The 20,565-nt window shown below is 37.0% G+C and overlaps 1 protein-coding gene across 4 annotated transcripts in view; it reads left to right on the plus strand.

Moving 5' to 3' along the window:
- The first annotated feature begins 1,238 nt into the window (after nt 1-1,238).
- Nucleotides 1,239-20,565, plus strand: part of LOC128013330 (runt-related transcription factor 1) — a 51,012-nt gene continuing 31,685 nt past the window's right edge. Inside the window, exons 1-2 of one of the 4 annotated variants that reach the window (XM_052596678.1) lie at nt 1,239-1,622; nt 1,717-1,863. In XM_052596678.1, the coding sequence (XP_052452638.1) occupies nt 1,559-1,622; nt 1,717-1,863 (211 nt within the window). In that variant the 5' untranslated portion in view covers nt 1,239-1,558. The remainder of the gene's footprint in view (nt 1,623-1,716; nt 1,864-20,565) is intronic. The other 3 variants (XM_052596449.1, XM_052596281.1, XM_052596367.1) reach the window with 3 other exon arrangements.

A 20,565-nucleotide genomic window follows, 5' to 3' on the forward strand; every position in this document is an offset into this window, starting at 1 on the left:
ACCGTTAGTTGTTTTCCTTTTAAAGGATTCACACTGTGGGCACACCCCCTAAGTCCATCAACTCCTACCCCTCTCCCTGCGCCGATGTCATCGTCCATCGCGATGTTTCGTTGTAGACATCATCCGATAGCAAATTTGTAGACATCCCCCAACCCTAATTTGAAGCAGATAATGCAATTATTTACAGCCTGATAATACATATTACCAAGGGAATTGTTTATGAATTGTTTATTAAAGTAACTTCTTGAATATCTGCCTTCAAATATGACCTTTTCACTTACATTGCTAAGAGTGAAAGTTTTACTTGAGTAACACCCAATATGAATGTCGCTGCATAAGACATCAAGATGTCAACACAATGGTATCTTCAAAGAAAATATGCTAGAAATTTTCTCAGACCATTTTTCATTTCTTTTCTCTTCTTTTTGTTATCCATTTGGTTTGGTATTTTGGACAAGTCTATGTCAATACATAAATATATTTATTAAATTTTAAATATAATTGAATGTCAGATGTTAGAAGTGTAAATATTTAGCTCCTAACATTATTTGCACACTTGAGTTTCACTTGAAAATATATGAATGTTATTGCATTAGACAACAAAATATCAAGCTAATGACATTTATGATGGTTTAAATGTCTTTTTAGCACATTGTTTACTAAAAATAATCATGTTTATTTATGATGGCTTAAAAGTCTGTAAATTCTATGTGATATTTTTATACATAATTTGGAACACTGAAATATTTTGACCACACAATGTACAAGATTATTGTGAGTAAATACTGTCTTTTATTTTCTGTTTGTCTTGCAGAAATGAGCAGATGAGGCAGATACAAAAGGCACCATGTAAATTTTGTCGATCTGCAGCGCCTTTATGGCGTCTGAGACACAGGACTAATTGTATCCTCTGTTGGAGACAGATTTGCATACTTTAACTTATGCAGCATGACTTGCTTCACTCTAGTACACAAACTTTGACACACACACATGCATCGACGCTAAACGCTGCTGTGTTCTCACCTACTCACTTTCAACCCCCCTCTGTTCCACTCACACACTCTTACAATTGAAACAGACCACATCTATTTCCTCCTTTTCAAGCAAATGTGGACAGGTGGAGGTTTGATAGACTGGCCCGAATGCCAGATAATGCAGAACAAAACCTGTGCAAAAAACCCCCCAGAATTAAATTAGCTAGAACATGTGACCTAAACAGCCCAATGGTGCTTGGATGCTTTTTTTCCCCCACTTGTAGGGAACGGTTAAACTTGTTGTCAGACTAAGGGAGAAGCTTTCTGTGGGCCGCCACAACCACAAACCAAGTCTGCCACCGGTCACGGCTCTCTAGGCACTAGAAAACAGCGAGATAAAGATAGACGAGGGACTCAAGAGTGAGAGGGGGAGGGAGAATACGTGTTGATGTCAGCGTGTGAATCAGCCAAATCGCCCGAAAAAAACCACAGCGACTAGTTTGCGCTCTGGCTCTTTTGCACAAGGGTAAGCATCAGTCAACCACAGGCTGACTGCCGATCACAATCTCCCGTGTCTGTGAACCATGCACAGAATCCAAGGACAGAACCGCCTGGCTGGACCGGTGCAAGGCGACCATGGGTTTCAGGGTGTGTTTGGGGTCCGTTTTAGGGGGTGGAACGTGGAGGGCGTTTGAGCTTAACCTCTAGCATGTCATCATGGGTGTATTTTTCCCCTTTGCAGGGCAAAGCCGGGAGCCCTTCAAAATTCGGGAGCAGATCAAGTTAGAAGCATTGGATTCGGACGAAGAGGAGAAGCAGCAGCCGACCACAATGGCCTCGAACAGCATCTTCGAAAGTTTCCCGTCCTACCAGTCTTGCTTCTCCAGGGGTGAGTATCCGCGGCAATTTTCTACGATTTGCAGCCAAGCTCTTATCTCAATTCAACGCGCATCGATGCAACGTTTGAGCAAAGTGACGACACCGAAGTGCTGGTTTGCAGTGTCAGTGGAGTACTGAAATCTTGTGGCTGAATCTGAAAACCACAGGTCTGTGGGTTAGTGAGTACTTCACTGTTTAACCTCATTCAACCAGCCAATGCATGGTGGACTCCTGCTTGTCTTTTTGGATGTTTCCTTATCAACACAACTACAGAAAGAGAGCTGCATTACTATTTTTCCAATTATTGTACTGGGCCAAACTTTGGGTTTTATAGTTGGTTTGTTGCACTGTGAGACTAACCACTTGCTTAACTTGCATATTATCATATACTGAATGTCTTTTTGGATGTATGCTTATTAAAAAAGCTAGAGAAAGGAACCTGCATTAGAGTTTTAATGCATATAGTATGAGTTTGAAAACTTTTTGGTTCTTGCATTGTGGCAGACCTTGAGTTTTAGAGTTAGTTTGTTGTTTTTTTATGGCGGGTCTTGCAGTGTGTAACTATCAGCAGTGCTGTTGCAATTTTTTTTAGAATATCATCACTGTAATCACTTAAGTCAAAATGAATGATGAACCCTCAATAGTTTGAGGTCTGGTAAGATGTTCTTCGGCATTGAGTTATGTAACTTCAGTGGTGAGTTGACTTTGAAATGCGTTTGTGTAGGAAAATGGGCAGGTCAACATTTGAATCGATGTAGTGATTCAGTAGAACATGCCTTATGTAAGTATGCATTGGCTGTTTTACTGATTTCTTGAGAAACTTGTTGTATGATGCTGTATTAAAAATGATTTTTGCTGAAGAATTTGAGCCTTTCTTTAATCAAGTTCAATCCTAACTGAATGTTCTGAAGGAATACTCTCTTGTAATGGTAAACTAAAATAATTATTCATTTCTAAAATAATATTTATCATGCCTGCAGAGAGATGTCATGACAAACGTTTACTTTTGTTACATTTGAACACAACTGAATCAATTCAATGCGCACATTTTCATTACGCAGAACGCTTAAGCGAGTCTAAATGTTTGGTGAACTTTACTAAACAAATGTGTGTGTGCCGCGCAAACCAGCAAAAGATAAAGATGCAAACATGTAGGACAAGTAGAAAATGTATCCGTATCGAAGCTGATTAATAGCCTACTCTTGAGAGAGAACTGGTCTGGTTTTTGAGAGACTGAGACGCGAAGTGCGGCTGTTTGATTGGTGAGCGCGCTGTGCTTATTCCATTCATTCATATCATATCGTAGCCTAAGGTTTAAAGCATTGCCTTTTAAACATATACAAATAATAGAAGGTGTATGATGTATTATTATAGGTGATATTACTCTTGCAAAGCTCTGATTTCTGAGAGATGTACGGAGAGACAACAGCAACGTTGTGTTTGATTTGCGCTCTTTTCACTCATAAAGTTTACATTCATTCACTTTACACTCGTGACTTTAGAGGTCTGTGTATAATATTGCACTGATCCCCTGACTCAACTGTAATCTAAAAAACTCCAGACTGTGTCAGCTTCATACTCACATTCTTACAGTAAACAGGCAGAATTATTCTGAATTTATTTGTCTGCTATTCATTTTTGAAGCCATTATCCGTGCCATTCCGAATAAGGAATTTGGCTTCAGGCACACCCCTAATTATTAACTTACATTACATATTTTAATTTTACATTCAACATAGATAAGGTCATAGAAAGTAACAGCTACACGCAATTTTGTAATCCGAAAATTAATGTCGTACTTGCAAACTCTTTGGTCTAGTCTATGCAAGCCCTAACTGTAATAAAATGATTACTGTTAACAACTTAAAGCTTCTTCGTTCTGTGAGAAACTGACTAACTGTAAGTTCTGTAAGCGCTCAAGGCATTGCATTATTTTTTTTTTTTGAAAAATGAACTAAAAATAATAGCATTATAAAATTATTTGTGCTAACAAATGAAAGTCTTCTTCATCATATGAGGAAGAAGTCAAATCTTGAGCTAAATCTCAGTTCTGTTTTTTTATTATTATTTTTATGAGAGAGAGAGAGACAGCTTCTTTTTTAGGCAGCAGTGGCATGTCCTTACAGTCCTGGACTTTCCCTCCCTATTAAAGTCTCTGTAGTTTCTGAAGTGCTGATTTTAATGCCTGTCGGTGTGTGAGTTCCCAGCTGAGGCCCAAAGGTAATGCTTTAGTTTTTTTCCCCCTCAAACTGAAATGACTGTGAATTAAGGGTGAATGGAAATTACCCTGTAATGGTTAAACTGACTCATTTAGCTGGTGTGAGTGGATCATCACACAGAAATATTCTGCTGAGCAGATTGACTCTTTATAAGTCACTTCTGTTTTAAACATGCATTTTATTGCGGCTCCTGCCGTGAGATCATTTCTAAAGGTGATGTTAACAAGGTTATGAGGTCTGCTTGCTTTTTTCACAGTTGCTTCTTGAAAAAGTCGCATTTCAGTTTCCTGACTATCTCTTTCTCATACACATCTACATGTATGCGGGTGCTTTCAGTTAACACAGGAAGTTTATCAGTCGCACCCGATGCATGTTTGTTCTTGAGCACATGTGAACAGCCTCGATGTAACATCTTGAAGACGAGGCAAAGGCGACAAGAAACTTAAAAAACAACCTTTATTCTACTGATGATGTAGGGTTACTGAACTGAAAGTGTCTGTGTGTGCAGCTCAATGCGTACATTGTTTTAAAATGTGATGCCATGATGTTTTAGCCCATTTTGTAAGGATAAGTTTACCCCAAACATCGATTCCAGTTCATCAATTCATGTTTTGTGAAGTGAAAGGTTGTGTGTTTGTAAGAAACAAATCCATCATGAACAGTTTAACTTCAAATCGTTACTTCTGACCAAAAAATACAAGTCCATAATCCAAAATAAAGCTTCCTCCAGTCAAAAAAGTCCATCCCTTGTTGTCCTCTCACATCAAAATCCACCCACATATTTATTTAGAGCTGTTTTGCCTTGTTAACAGTGCTTGATCTGTGCATATTTCTCTCCTGATTCAGAAGATAATTGATTATGCACTCATATTTCAGTTGGGGGCAACAGTTTGAAGCTAAAAGTATTTTATTGATGGGTTTGTTTCTTACAAACACACAGCTTTTGGCTACACAAGACATTAATTGATGGACTGGAGTGCTTGTGGCTTATTGTGATGTTTTTATCAGCTTTTTGGACTCTCATTCCAACAGCATCCATTCACTTCCGAGGATCCATTTCTATTTTTATTTATAATTTGATTGACCCTATAGAATGTGGAAAATCGCACTGTTGATTGGCAACTAAACATTTAATCTCCACTTTTCACCTCTTAATAACAAGTTCTTTCTCATCTTCACTTATTTTGGACATATCCAGCACTGTAGTTTAGTATTTTCCCTACAATAACATTGGCAGTCGACTACTCATCATACTCAACATAAAGCAGCTCTGCCCACTAATAGCTGTTAAACATTATATAAACATCTCATTTATGATGATGCACAGTACATAGCCTGCCTCACAAGTATGTTTCCCTGATTATCTCAACTGGACAGGCTGTCTGAACATTGTCACATTGTAAGCATGTTTTTGTGCAAGTGAATCGACAATCGTGTTGGCTGATGCACATTTGCATATACATATCAAATGAGAATGTTGGTTGCATACAGCTCATTTGCATTTCCTTTTATCAAGGAAAAACTATGCATATGCAAAGTTGAAGTTTTAACATATGTGCACATGCACATTTTAGGTCTTTCTGGTCTTGTCTAGTCACATTTCTCCTCTTTACTAGCAGCACACTAACTGACAGTCATGTGTGAGGATTACCCTCTATCTATCTGTGGGAACGGTTTATCAGATGGTTTGTGTGTAAATCTAGTACACACACACACAACCTCTCTATCGGAATCACTATTCACACTTGTGCTTACAGTTCTCATGGAGAGTTCCTTTTTTGTATTAATTTTCAAGTCAGGTTTTGTTTTCATATATAAGGGAAGTTTGCTTTGATGTTTTTTTTTTTTTATTTGCTTATTTTAACTATTTATTTGAGACGAACTAATTCTTTGAAATTCTTTGAAATAAATCACACTTCCCCAAAATTAGAAAAAAGATACTAATTTAGTAGATTTTGTTTGAATAGTCTCATTTTCTCCAGGTTGTAAAAGTATGTAAAACTTACTTTTTACTTTAAAAAAAAAAACTAAAAAACTAAAAAACTTGTGCTTTTGTAATATTATACCTTTACTTGAGGTTAGTAGTAGAATCACTACTTTTATTTAGTACTTTTTTAGTTATTTGGATATACTTTGAAACCATGTTCAACTTTATCAAACCAACATTATAAAATTAAACTATATATTCTTCATAAAATTTACTCTCGTTTTGTTTACAATTTTCTTTCTGGTGACGTCAACAGAAAAGAAAAGTTTTTTTTAGAGGCAGAGCAAGTTATTGCATTTGAATTAAAGTTTGTTTAGGTCTTCCTTTGATAGACAATGCATTTCTACTTTAATGGAGTATACTGTAGATTATAGATTGATGCAGCTTGATATAACCTAGTAGTGCATGACTTATGAAACTTGTGCCATCTTTCTCTATAACTCTATGGGGTTCGTATGGTTAACTTTAGTAGACTGTGACACATCTATGAAGGATGATGAAGAAGTATTTTTCCACTTCTTATCTTCAAATGAAGCCACTTTCACCCCAATTTCACCCTTGTTTCCTGTTTCCTTCTCCTGATCGTGCTCCATGCCATGTCACACTGGGCATCGTTTCTTTCCATATATCTCTTGAGTGTTTCACTGTAGCTGAAGGTTTTACAAGGTTGCTTTTGTCCTCCTGTGGGTCAGAGTGTCGACAGAGATAGATTTATGGTGTTGTCGAGGCTGTTCTTGAGGCTGGTCACTGTCCTGTGGACCTGCAGCCTAGGCCTCCTGCCTAGCCACCGTTGATTCTGGTTATCTACATCCACAGGCGAAGGAAGTCGCTTTGCCTGGTCCATGCAGATTCAGAGAGGGACTAGGATGGGGTCATAAATTCCTGTCCCCACTCCCCTGTGTCCCTTTGGTCACTGGGATGAATCTCAAGAGTTTAGCAGAAGGTGTGGATGGGAGCGATGGCTGTATCAGAGTTGTGAGAATGTGGTCACCTGTAGTAAATTAACTGTTTTACACGCAAAGCAACCCAAACTAAACTCATAATTTACCTCTGCAATAATAGGTTTTTGTCATGTTTGAGAAATTATCAGAAATAAATCATGGTAATCAAAATATTTATTTGTTTATTTATTTAGAAATATGTCCATTTATAAAACGGTATGTTTCATTCCTCGATTCTGATTGGTCACGGCCTCTCGTAACTTATTGCTTACATATTTATTAGGGCTGTCGAAAAACATACATTTTTTTTTTTTTTTATGCAATAAACACACGCCATGTTCGTCATCTTACGTATGTGTATCCGGCTTGAAAAACCACTGTGCATACCAATTTTTTTTTTTTTTTTTTTTTTTTTTTTTGTGTGATTTTGTTGTCTATGTATTTTTATTCAGAAAAAGAAAAAATACCGAAAATGTAATTAATAATTTATAGATTTAGTACTTCAACTTAAACTGAACAGAAATGTTTCCTTGGAAAATAGCCTTTATATATTTGATACGTTTTGAAGAGCCCTGTTATTGATATATTTTCATTGATTTAATTTAATTTATTTAATACTCAACTTAAACTAAACATAAATGAGGAATGTTAAGCCTTTTAAATATTTTTATGCATTTTTTTTGGGGGGGGGGATGGGGGTGTTCTGACTCTATAATATCTGATATGTGTTAAAGAGCCCTGTTCTGATATGAAATGCTGATGTCTCAATATCAGAGCATCATGCGTGAGGAGTCGTCTCTCACTTGGCTTATATTGAGTTTCCGTCCCCCCGGTGTGTCGCTGTGCTGAAATGGATTTTCTGACCATGCTCTCTTTACATGGAGCAGCTGCTGGGAGAGTTTGGCCCTGGTAATATTGAGCCCAGTGTCTGGTAGACAGGCAGGCAGGCTGGTCGCTATTGAGCCCAGCGTCGGACAGAACCACGATGGGAATGTATTGAGTGGCGTCACCAATGCACAGCTCCAGGAAAGGAGATAAAGATGGCTAAAACCTGTGGACGGACTGAGTCGATGGTCAAAACAGGCTTGAAGCTTGTGGTCATGTTTGAGACAGGCGTTTGAAATTGTTAACACAACCAAAAATCTATCAAACGTCTCTGGGAAATGCTGTTGAGAAATTGTGAATATAGTAAAAAAAAAAAAAAGCAATTATGAAAATCACAGTTGTTGATTTGAACTTTGAACTGAACCAGCTCTAAACTGACTTCACTTGATCTGAACAATGACACTGTTGTCATATTTACTAACTTCATTACAGATATTTTCCTTAATATTAGACAATACATCTACCAGTCTATCATTGTTATTTTAGTAGAATTTACATTTAGTCATTTAGCAGACACTTTTATCCAAAGCAACTTACAAATGAGGACAATGGAAGCAATCAAAATCAACAAAAGAGCAATGATATGCAAGTGCTATAACAAGTCTCAGTGAGCTTAAACACAGTACACGTAAGAAGATTTTTTGAATCATATAATAAATAAATAAAAAATAGAAAAAAAAGATAGAATAGGAAAATAATAGAGCAAGCTAGTGTTAGAGGCCCTTTTTGCCTTTTCTAATTTTATGATAAATAAAAAAGAAAACAAATAGTTAGAATACAAAGAGATTAGAGAAGCTAGTGCTGGTTTCTTTTCTTTTTTTTTAAGAAAACAAGCTTTTAGTAAATAAATACAGTGCAAGTCTAAAAGGAGCATGCTTTTTTAAGAATATAATTAGAATACAACGTTTTCAAGTTAGAGGGTCAAATAAAGGTGGAAGAGATTCTTGAAGATGGCTCAGATTGAGTTGTGGAGGTAATTTCACCAGGAGGGAACATTTAATTTAAAAGTCTGTGAAAGTGATTTTGTGCTTCTTTGAGATGACAGAATAAAGCAACGTTCACTTGCAGAACGCAAACTTCTAGAGAGCACATAAGTCTGAACTAATGCATTTAGGTAAATGGGTGCAGAGCCAGTGGTGGTTTTGTAGGCAAACATCAATACCTTGAATTTTATGCGAGCAGCTATTGGTAGCCAGTGCAAATTGATAAACAGAGGTGTGACATGCATTCTTTTCGGCTCATTAAAAATTTATCTTGCAACTGCGTTCTGGATTAATTGTAAAGGTTTGATAGAAGTGGCTGGAAGACCTGCCAAGAGATCATTGCAATAGTCCAGCCTGGACAGAACAAGAGCTTGGACAAAGAGTTGTGCAGCATGTTCCAAATGAAAGGCCCTGATCTTCTTAATGTTGAATAGAGCAAATCTGCATGACCAGGCAATTTTAGCAATGTGGTCTGAGAAAGTCAGCTGATCCTCAATCGTAACTCCAAGGTTTCTGGCTGTTTTTAAAGGAGTTATAGTTGATGTGCTTTACTGGATGTTGAAATTGTGATGAAACGATGGGTTTGATGGAACAAGTTCATACTTGGCAAGGTTGAGTTGAAGGTGATGGTCTTCATCCAGCAAGAAATGTCTATTTCTTGCAGCTATCCTCTGATCATCAGGATGGAAAGAAAGGTAGAGTTGAGTCCAGTCAGATGGGGAGTTTGGAAAAATTAGAAATGATTAGAGAGTGCTGCAGGAGTAGCAGTGTCCTCTGGTTTGAACCATGTCTCTGTCAGGGCCATGAGGTTTAGGCCCTGTCCACACGAATGCAGCTTTTTCTATGCGGTTTGGCCGTTCGTCCACACAGCACCAGGTCACTGAAACCGAACATTAAAAAAAAAAATGTATTGCCAGGGTGAAGATTTTGAATTTGAAACTCTTGTTGCAGTGTTATTGTGTAGACAGCGAAACTAGAGATTTTGGCTTGTGAAGTCGGGGCATGTGGTGTTATCTCTGCCTACTGGAAACTTTTCAGCTTCTGATTGGCCAACATATCTTTACGGTTGAGATTATATTGCCACCTGTTGGCTTGGCATGCTCTTGACAGTGCTTCATAACATGATTTTGCATTTTCATGTGGACGGAGATTATTATTATTTTTTTTAAATGGAAGAAGGAAAAACATTTATAAACGTTAAAAAAATTACCTGTGTACTTGTGGACATTGCCTTAGTCATGAATGACCAGTAATATATGCAATGAAATCTGCTTTGTTTACTGCAGACTGACAATTCCAGAAACTGATAGAAAAAGAAAGTCGTGTATTACCAGACACAAGCAAAGTGCACGTGTTCTTAGTATTGTGCTTCCTATAGTGTGTGATGTGTGGTTTGTGAGTTATAGTAAGAATTCATAAATACTGAAACAAGTGAAGCAAGGTGTCAAAAGCATTCCTTTGCCGGTGTCCCTGCATGGTGGAGTTGCACGGTAGAGTCAATGGTGTATACACGCTTCGGTCTTGACACGACGACTGCCGCAAAACCTTTTTTATTCCCTTTTGACAAAACGGAAATTGAATTCAGCTGAAGACACTTTACTGTTCACAACAAAGGGCTAAGCAATCGCACGACATGGACAAGGTATGCGATACATTACGAGACCAAATGCAACTTCAGCGCATCTAAACACAGTAAACGAAACAAGTGTTTCGTATAGCAACACCAACTGTGCTAAACACTGAGACAAGAAATAAATACACTTACAATTTGTTTTTAGCTTCCGCTGATTGACTGCTTCTCTCAAAGAGTATTTCTTTACACTGCCTTTTGCTAGCGCCTTAAAACACTTTACTATTTATCACAACAAAGTGCTAAGTTTGTTTTACTGCTGTACTAGATTGTACTAGAAATATTGTGTAATTTTTTACGTAAAAACGACACAAAAAAACAAGTCTGACTCTGGTGGTTTGAAGTGTATTTCTCCAAGAACATTTGTTTTGGTGTGAACGCACCCACCAGTTTCATTTCATTTCAATAATTATTTTGAGAGCAGACATTGATTCGCTGACCACATCATATTAAATCAACCGCTGATTGGTCAGCCATCGATCTGCTCAAGTTTCATACTGAATCACAGCCATTCCCTTTGTCATAACGTAGATTTCATGATCAAAATCACTTTTGGAGCCCAAACGAAGATCAAATAGTATGAGTGGGCCCAATGTTTCATAACTCACATGTGAAGGGAAAAGAAAGCAGCGCCCTCAGCTTCGTTGTGTATGTACAGAAACCACAGAGAGGTTTTGTTAGTGCAGATAAGAGGTCGGGAACTCTTGAGTTCTTCAGTTCTCCTTCACTATTGCCCTCCCCTCACCCACTTTTCCTGTAAGTCGACAGCTTCTTGCTATGAGGGAGACATGTTGTTGAAAATAACTGTATCGCTGTGAGCCCGAGTCTCTGTTTTAACACCTAAAGCCCTGCATGTCGTTTGAGAAAGCGGAATAAGGCTCAATTCAAGGCTCTGACAGGAAGAAGCGGCTTTTGCAAGGTGCGTGAGGAGCACGTCCCTCTCTCTCCGTCTGTTTCGTGTGCACAGGATATGTGCAAAACCCTAGTGCAACTCTAAACTGCAAATATCCTCATCATGTGGGTTTAATATCGTGTGTTCATGAAGCTGCTTTCAACCTACAAGCTACGATCTTTTGTAATTGAAAGTAGCTGAACTACAGTCAAGCTACACTTAACAACACAAGCTGCTAATAAAAAGTACACGTTATTTATATATTTATTTGTTTGTTAACTTTTACTGAACCTGCTTATTTTTTTTTTTTATTGTTTTGATTGAACTTTATTGATCAAAAATAAAATGTATTTACTTATAATTTTATTCATTTTAATAATCATTTATTTTAATGTTCAAATCAAAATGATTAAAATTAACAGGTTGAGAGTACAACTCATTTATTCATTCATTATTTTTGAATATGGGGATATATGATGTTGCTAAAAAGCACATTATTTGGTGTATTTGGTGTAATGAAATGTGTTTATGCAGTTTAAGTTTCAAAAACACATTATTTTCCACATAATATACATTATTGTTTCTCCTCTAGCCCTGCCTTCTGAAACTTGTCAGCTTTTACAAGGCTCATCGTTCCGAAAAGCGAAGGTGTGCTTTGATTTGCCTTTGATGTGCGTTGTGATTCGGGATAGGACAAAAACAATAAAGCCCATTACAAACGAGGCAGTTATTGAAACCAGTGGGAACAAAATTACTGATTATAATGACTTATACTGTCTTTTTACGTGTTGCGTTGCATATCGCGCTGCGTAAACATAAAACCATGTCTGCATTTGTGATCAGAGAAATGACAAAAAACAAGTGCTACTGTACACTGCTAAAAAAAACAGTAAACACCTGAGTGGGTCGCACTACTGTAAAAACTGTGCTTAAGTTTGTAGCATTGTTGCTTTTACTTTATTGTTCATGGCACTGTTAACATCAAGTAAATGTTCATTTCATTAGAAAGGCTGCATGCTTTGTGTGTTTGGGTCTGTTTACAACTGGGTTTGTGTGTTCTTGAAGTTTCTTTGTTGAGCATTTGTAAATGTGTGGAATCAATAACAGAAGCCTATCTGTGGTAACGCAGCGGTGACTGTGGCTACCTGGCTAGCCACACTTCCGTACCCACATGCAAAGTACCCTAACCAGAGATCTCATTCAGGCAAAGATAGTCATGTAGAAATATACCTGCAGTACAAACAGAACTACATTAGTCATTGCCTCAACTTCTACTGCGTACAGACCCAGCTAATAGGGAACATTCTCAGATTGTTCTGGCAAGGTTCTCTCAAAGTTATGAACAAACATTCTTCCAATAATGTTAATAGAATGCTCATTCAAACTTAAAGTTCTCAGAATGTTTTAATGCTTAAATTATATCAGTAAGACGTTCTGTGAATGTTGTTCCGATGACGTTTCCGATGACGTTTTCTTTTAACGTTATGAGAATGTATATAACTATTAATAAATAAGAACAAACACGGATAAGGATAAGAAAGAAATTATTAAGAAATTAAAGAAAATAATTAAGAAAGTTCCATAAACATTACATTTTGTCCTAATATTTAAATAAATAAATAAATAAAGTGATTAGTATATATTATATATTTAGTGAAAACTGTGGGAACATTCCAATTTAATTCTGCAGAGCAATTAAGCATCCTCTTTGCTACCTCAAATTCAAATTCAGAAACTGAAATGGAATTAAAAAATTAATTTAATGTACACACAAATAATAGATCAGATAGGTTATTTTGAATTTAAGTTTGATTTAAATTGATACGTACTGAGTGAATCATATTTATAATCAATAATTCTCTTGTTTTTAAATTAAACCTCTAAGCAATAATTTCGGTTGATGACCAGCTTTCATAAGTCTCAGCTTTGGAAATTGCTAGTCATTTCCAAAATAAAAAAAGACCACAAAACTAATTTCATTGGTTAAAGTTCATGTAAATGGCAACATTCAGACTGAATCTGAAACGACGGGGTTTGCATGCATGCTTCTCTTTTTTCTGTTAAATGATTGACAGGCCAGTCATTGGATGGGGGGAGACTTCCTGATGGTACATCCTTTGCAGCATCAGTTATTGGGCCTGTGTGTGTGTCATGAGATGTCACAAAGACCCTTTCAGTTAGACAGTCTGAGAGTTCCTAACGGTGGCCTTACAGCTGCAGCTTCCTTCCTCTGCAGTATCAGCTTCACAGGAAGCTGTTTTTCAGTATTTTCACAGTTGCAATATTAAGCCCTCACAAAACCTGTAGTGGTACCAGGACTATCGCTAGTGGGGTGAAAACCGGTGACAATTATAGGGGCCCATGGATGCGGAAACCAAGAAAATTAAAGACAGAAAATAACTTACTGCGCCTGACTGAATTACTTTGTAGTTTTAACAAGAATTGATCTGGATTTAGTTTAAACAGGAATGACTATGCAATGATATTTTACATTTGATTATTCTGTTTTTGAACTTAAACGCCTTAAAAAAATTAAACATAGTTTAATTTGCATCTATGTTCCATTTATTTGTGCTATTTACACTATTTCAAATAAGGCCCACTGGTACAACCTGCACTGGGGCTGCGCAAGCCCTAGCCATGGCCCTGGGTGATACATTGTACAGTGATGGTCAGATAGCTGTAATATGGTTGTTTTGTATGTGGTGCTACTATGGTTTTGGGATAGGTACCATTGTTACCATGGTACTAATATGGCTTTTGGACACGCAATGTGGTTCTATATGGTTTTTGGACATTTGGACATTTCTACAATTCAGAACTAATTTACATATATTCTCACATTTCTGCCTCCTCTTTTCTGGCCTGTACATTAGATTCCTTGATACTGTGCAGTATCTGACTGCGGTCACCTCAAACTTATTTATTTATATAATATCTGTCTGTCTGTCTCTTTCTCTTGGACCACTGAAATCAATTCTTCAGAAAGATGACTCACTTTAACACACAAATAGTTCCATCTTGCATGTCTCCTTTTAAAGCACACATGAGGCAGTCTGTATGTGCTGCTGCGAGAATGCCATCCGCGAACTTTACGATGCACGTCTGCTGCAGTAATTATGTTCGTGTGACTCAGCGGCTCTTGGCTAGTGTCCTGGGCCCAGTTAGGATCACCTGTTTCCAGCACAGTCGTCCGGGCGCCCGTGTGTGTGTGTGTACATGGTGAGCTATGCTTAGTCAGAGGAGAAGGCAGCGAGCAGCAAAGCAGTTGTCTATGTTTAGTCACAGCATCAGTGATACAGCACACAGCCGGACAGACTCTCCTCTGGTCGCCGTCTGGCCGAGGAAGAAAGCCATAGTCATACCACCTTGTCTCGCTCCGTTTAGCGCTAATGCTTAAACACGGCCGTGTGGAAATTGACTTGCATGAACTTTTTCAGTGTTTATGGACATAAGTACTATAAGGAACATAGGAAAGGAGCCTACAAAGACAAATGACTACAAATATGATGATATGATGAACAATAGACACACAGGAACTCTAATATCAGTAGTATTCATTAGTTTTTGTATGTTAAAAGTGGCTGTACACTGATAAGCTTTTTCCATCTATCCCTGATTCTCTTACCCCATTGCCAAAGTATTATTTGCATTTGAATATTTGAATATTGCAAAGTTTAAATTTATGCTCAAATTAAATTTTATCTTTAGACGTAAATTTAGATTTAAAATTCAATGTTGATTTTAGAGCTGTTGAAATTATTTACTGTATGTAACCCAAGTACTTTATAAGTAACTGTAATTAAATTGCCTTAAAATGAGCAGTAATCCTTTACTTTTCACTGGATAGGTAATTTGGTTGCACTTTATTTTACAGTACGAATACTAACATGTACTTATAGTGTACTTACAGTGTATTTATCTAAGAAAGTTCTGGTAATACAAGGTAACTACATGGGGTAGGGTTAGGTTTAGGGGTAGGTTTAGGGTTAGTACCTAGTTATTACATTGTTATTGTAATTACTATAATAAGTACACAGTATTTTTGTATAGTACATTAATTCCTTTGTTTAACCGTTCTATCTGATTGCTAGACAGACTTCTATCTGTATTAGGAAGAGCTGTTAAACGATGACAGCAAACAATGAAGAGGGAGAATGTGAGCAGAAAACTTATCGGCCAATGCCGATACTTGAAAAATGCCAAATGTCGGCCGAAATACCACTAATTATTATTACAGCATAAGTTCGACAATTTTGTCTTGGGAGAAATTATGAGAAATATTTGAAGGAGATTTAAAATCTGAAAAGAAAAATCTTTCTGAAACCTGAGAAATCTTTTGATTGCAGGCTTTGGAACAGTTTGGGACATTATTGAGATTTCTTATGAAAGGAGACACAAATGATATCGTTGGGTCTTTTTCCTCAGGAGGAAACATCTGAGAAGCAAGGATACTTTCCATTTGTTCTCCATTTAATCCAATCTCTGTGCAGAATAAATAAATGACCTTTGTGCTGTTTCTTTCCAGTAGTCTTGAGACAGTAATGCAGACTGTCTGTGCGATCTGTCCTCACAATCTCTGAAATCTATGGGAGTGAATTACAGACTGGCTTCTGATGCCCCGCCCCCTCCACTTCTGGACTCCACCCATGGCTTGAAGGAGCCTGGACCATGTGGCAAACTGGCCCAGGATCTGAGAGTCCCGCCGGCCCGTTTGATCTGCTTTCTGCGCTGCTCCACACAACATCCGCAGCACAGGAAGAGGATCTCTAATAAACCCTCTTCATTTCCTATTATTTTCATTTCTCTACAATCTCCGTTCTTGCTAAGAAAAAAAAAAAAAAGCCTATACATGCTAAACTGGATCAGCCGGTGACCATTGGAACCTTGACACTTTTCTGTGAAATTTGCCAATTTGAGACCGTTTATACTGGTTTTAGCACAGCATTGTCCATCTAAAACCAGTGAAAATGATTATTTTTATTTTACTTTCAATTTTGGGGGGTGGGGTGTTGCAGCCTTTCTGTCTTAATTTTACAGGATAGACCCAAAACCAGGGAAAGAGAGGAAGGAATGAGTTCAGGACATATTAATATACTTAATTTTTTTTATTATTTTTATTTTATACTTACATTTTTTACTTAAATTTAATATTTTTAATTAAATTAAACTTTTTTTTTTTTCCAGATGGAAAAAATATGTTCTGATGAATCATACAGCGTAAATACCAAAAACATCTTGTACAGGTTTTATTGTATATTATCAACGTCAATCAAAGGAAATAAAAAGATATATTCTTTGTAAACTTTTATAATGTTAAGACTTTGCCTCTACCTCTTCTTCATTCTTTAAATTTTTTTTTATAAAAATGTAATAATTTAATTTGTAAAAAATAAATAATAATAATAATAATAATAATAATAATTTTTAAAAACTTTTAAAAATAAAAACTTTGTATGTAATGTTATAAATAATTAATATTACATATAAAAGTTCAAATATGTGTATGTAATGTATTAATATAATTGTGTAAATAACATTGCTGAAGTACAAAATTGAGCCCCACCCTACATTTTTTCCCCTCTGAATGCCCTGTTTGAATCTGAAATACTCTAGGTCATGTGACCTGAGCTGTGTCGTAGGTTTGTCAGTACAAGGCCTTTTCTTCATGAGAGCAGTCAATAAAGAATCTGTCAGGCTGTAGATCCACGCAGCCAGTTCACTGATACACTCTTCAATGATCCAGTAGAGACGCCGGGCCAGAAACTGGCAGCAGCAGCTTACAAATATTGATCAGTGTCTCATAAAGCTTGAATAGACTGGCTGAGGATAGGAGGGTGTTGCCATTGATTGCAACATGGCTCTTGACAGGAGCCTCTTTGTTTCTTTGAAGACTGTAACTGAGAGCACTAATCGCTCTTTGACAAACGGTTTGTCTGATGTTTTATAGACACAAATGATCTGTCTGACTGCTGAGATGTTTAGGCTGGATGTGCAAAGACAATAGTCTACTGTTCGCTGTCATCAGAAGCGAGGAACAACTGCAACGGCCTTTGCGCAGCCCGAGGCTAAACGCATGAGAGGAAGTAGTACCAACTCCACATTTCTTTCTTTTTCTAAACCTGTCTCTCCACCTGCGTCTTTGCCTAAGTGTGGTCAGCACTTTTCCTGTCGCAGCATCTGTTGGTGAGTTTCTGATGTGCTGGTGGATGTCTGGTGGTGAGGCCAGATGCAATCACTGATGGCATACCAACTTCCCACATTCCCCTGATCTAATGCCACGAGGCATCACAAGCAACATTCAGGGAAACTGCAACTCTCTACATGCTAAAATATCCTTTGTTACCAACAGAATGCTTCTCCAGAATTGATGACATGCTAAACAAAAATCCGCTGCTGAAAGATACATTTATTCAAGCAACACTGTATATTGTTGAAGCTTTTTATCTAACAAAAGTCAGAATTGTTAGATAAAAAGTTGATTTTTTTTTTATTCACTGGTCGAATTAAAGAAAAACAAAAAAAAAAACAATTATGAGAAATAAAGTCAGAATTCAAAGGAAAAAAAAGTCAATTGCAAGGTGAAGTCACAACCTTTTTTTTTTTATTCTGTGGCAGAAGTAAGACTTAAAGTATATTATCTCTTCTAACATATTGTATTGTATCTATCACCTATGTATATTTTTACTGCAGCAGTGCAATTATTGTAAACTAAAACTATTAAAACATAACTATAAAACGTTAAATGAAATAAGTATTATTACATGAAAAAATGTAAATGAAAATGAGAAATGACCCCTTGGCAACCCACGTTACTAAAATTACTAAAATTAAAATTGAAATAAAAATAAATTAAAGCTGAATATAAAATAAATAGAAATAAAATAAAGTGACAAAAGCATGTGACAAAATTATTACTTAAATTACTTTTATATCTACTTAAATTTACATTTAAACTTAAACAAGTAAAAAAATAAAAAAACATTGCAAGATAGACACTTTCTTTTAAAGTCCTTTTATGTCCTAATATTTTATGCAGTGTAGCTTCTCAAGTGAACGTATCTGATTAATTTGAACTGCAAAACCAGAGAAAATACTCGTTAAAAATAGGTTTGCGTTGTTTGTATCTCATTTCTAAAACAGTGTTTCTCAAAGGAGATCTATGTATAATTTTTTTTTTAAGGAAAATGCTGAAAACGTATATTACGGTAGTTAAATGTATATTCATGAAAAATGTATATTCATTTATTTGTCATGATGAAGATATGTTGCCTAACAACAGAAGTTTCTGAGTAACTTCATATCAGTCCTGTCTGATTAAAGTGTGTACTCTAATTAGAAGTCACCTGTCACATTTGGCCTAGTCCATTTGATTACATTAGCTGCAGTTAAGCGCTGACGGTGATGGTGAACGACGTATCAGAAGCTTGCGGTCATTCGCAATGCTTGTGGCCACTTCATGCCACACTGTCCCATCACTGCTGCCCCAAAGCAGTGAGACCACAACAGGAATTGCCAATATAATGGTCGATACTGGCATGGAGCAGCACATGGTCAGAGCCACTCTGCCACACCACAGAAACCCTCCTAGACTTTGATAATGGGCCATCCGAAGCACCACAAGCCCGATGGGATCCGTCCCCAAGTGGACCTCCACCATACTTCTGCGATGTGGTTAATGACTTTGCCATTTGCAACGTTCCTCACTGCTCGTTTAGGAGCTTTCTGTGTGTCCATTGCTAATTTATTTATATGTGGATTTTTACGCGACGATCCCGTTTCCTGGAATGTTTTTCTGGGTAATTTGGGAGGCCCTCATCCGCATAATAGTTTAAGTGGAGGAGAGAGCGATGAGCAATGCTACTGGAGGAGGACTGAAAGTGACTTTGGTCCCAGGACTTTGAGTTATTCATTGATTTTGTAGGTGACTAATGACTTGTTTTTTTTTTTTTTTTTCTCACGCTCCTAGAGGGAGAAAAGCTGGACTGACCACACCAAACTTTTTGGCCTTGATGTGGAGGACGGCTTTCTTAACAAGAGTTCTGGTTACCATCCAACACACACACCATAGAGAAACTCGAAATGAACATAAAGTAAATAAAAGAAAATAATAATTTAAAAACAATTATTATCGATTGTTTTTTTTTTCTCAAATTCATATTTGCCACAATTATTGACACCCCTAAAACTTATTATGAGTCAAATATCGCTAACGTTTATTCCCATTCATATTTACATGTTTTAGCAATTGAGGGTGACTAGAAACCTTAAATTATTTAGCTATGCCTTCCTATTTCACATGATCATAAATATGAGGAAACAACATCACCATCATCCATCACAATGAAAAAAATTAAATAACAGTCAATGGAAAATGTTACAAATCTGCCTGGAAGAAAATGTGTCTATATTGTCTTAAAGCATGGTGAGGAAGATAGTGAGTGGCCAAATATAACAGCAGGAGAACTGCAAAAACTAGTTGAGTCTCGGGTCACATTGTTTGAGAGTGTAAAAAAAAAAAAAGAACAAAAGAAATAAAATGGAAAATGCTCTCATCCAAAAACAAACTCCTGCATATTCATTTGCATTTATTTCTTTACAGCATTTCTCAAGTTTATTGAAGTTTTTGGGCATTTGTTCGTGCACAGCTCTCGCCACAGCATTTCAGTCAGGATGAGCTCTGGACTTTGGCTGGACTGCTGCAAACCCTTGATTCTTTTCTTTTCAGCCGTTCTGTTGTCGATCTGCAGGAGTGCTTGGGATCATTGGCCCAACTTTAGCTGTCAGATGGATGACCTCAGATTTGACTCTAGAATACTTTGATATACAGAGGAGTTGATGGTAGACTCATTGACAAGACAAGCCCAAAATCATCAGTCCTCCTCCAGCATGTGTGACTTCTGGTATGATGTGTTTGTGCTGAAACACTCTTTAGGTTTTCACCAAACATGCTCCTGTGCATTATGGCCAAACATGTCCAGTTCAGTCTCATCTGTTCAAAGGACATTGTTCTAGAAGTTTTAAAGTTTGTTCAGTCACAACTTTTGCAAACCTAAGCTATTCTGCCATGTTCTTTTTAGAAAGAAGATCCTTTCTTCTGGCAGCCCTTTCAAACATGCCATACTTGTCTGGTCTACATATTGCATTTCTGATCAAATAAATGCAGCCTTGGTTG

This window comes from Carassius gibelio, chromosome A1 (genome assembly GCF_023724105.1).
Source record: "Carassius gibelio isolate Cgi1373 ecotype wild population from Czech Republic chromosome A1, carGib1.2-hapl.c, whole genome shotgun sequence".
In the NCBI taxonomy this organism is placed as follows: Eukaryota; Metazoa; Chordata; class Actinopteri; order Cypriniformes; family Cyprinidae; genus Carassius; species Carassius gibelio.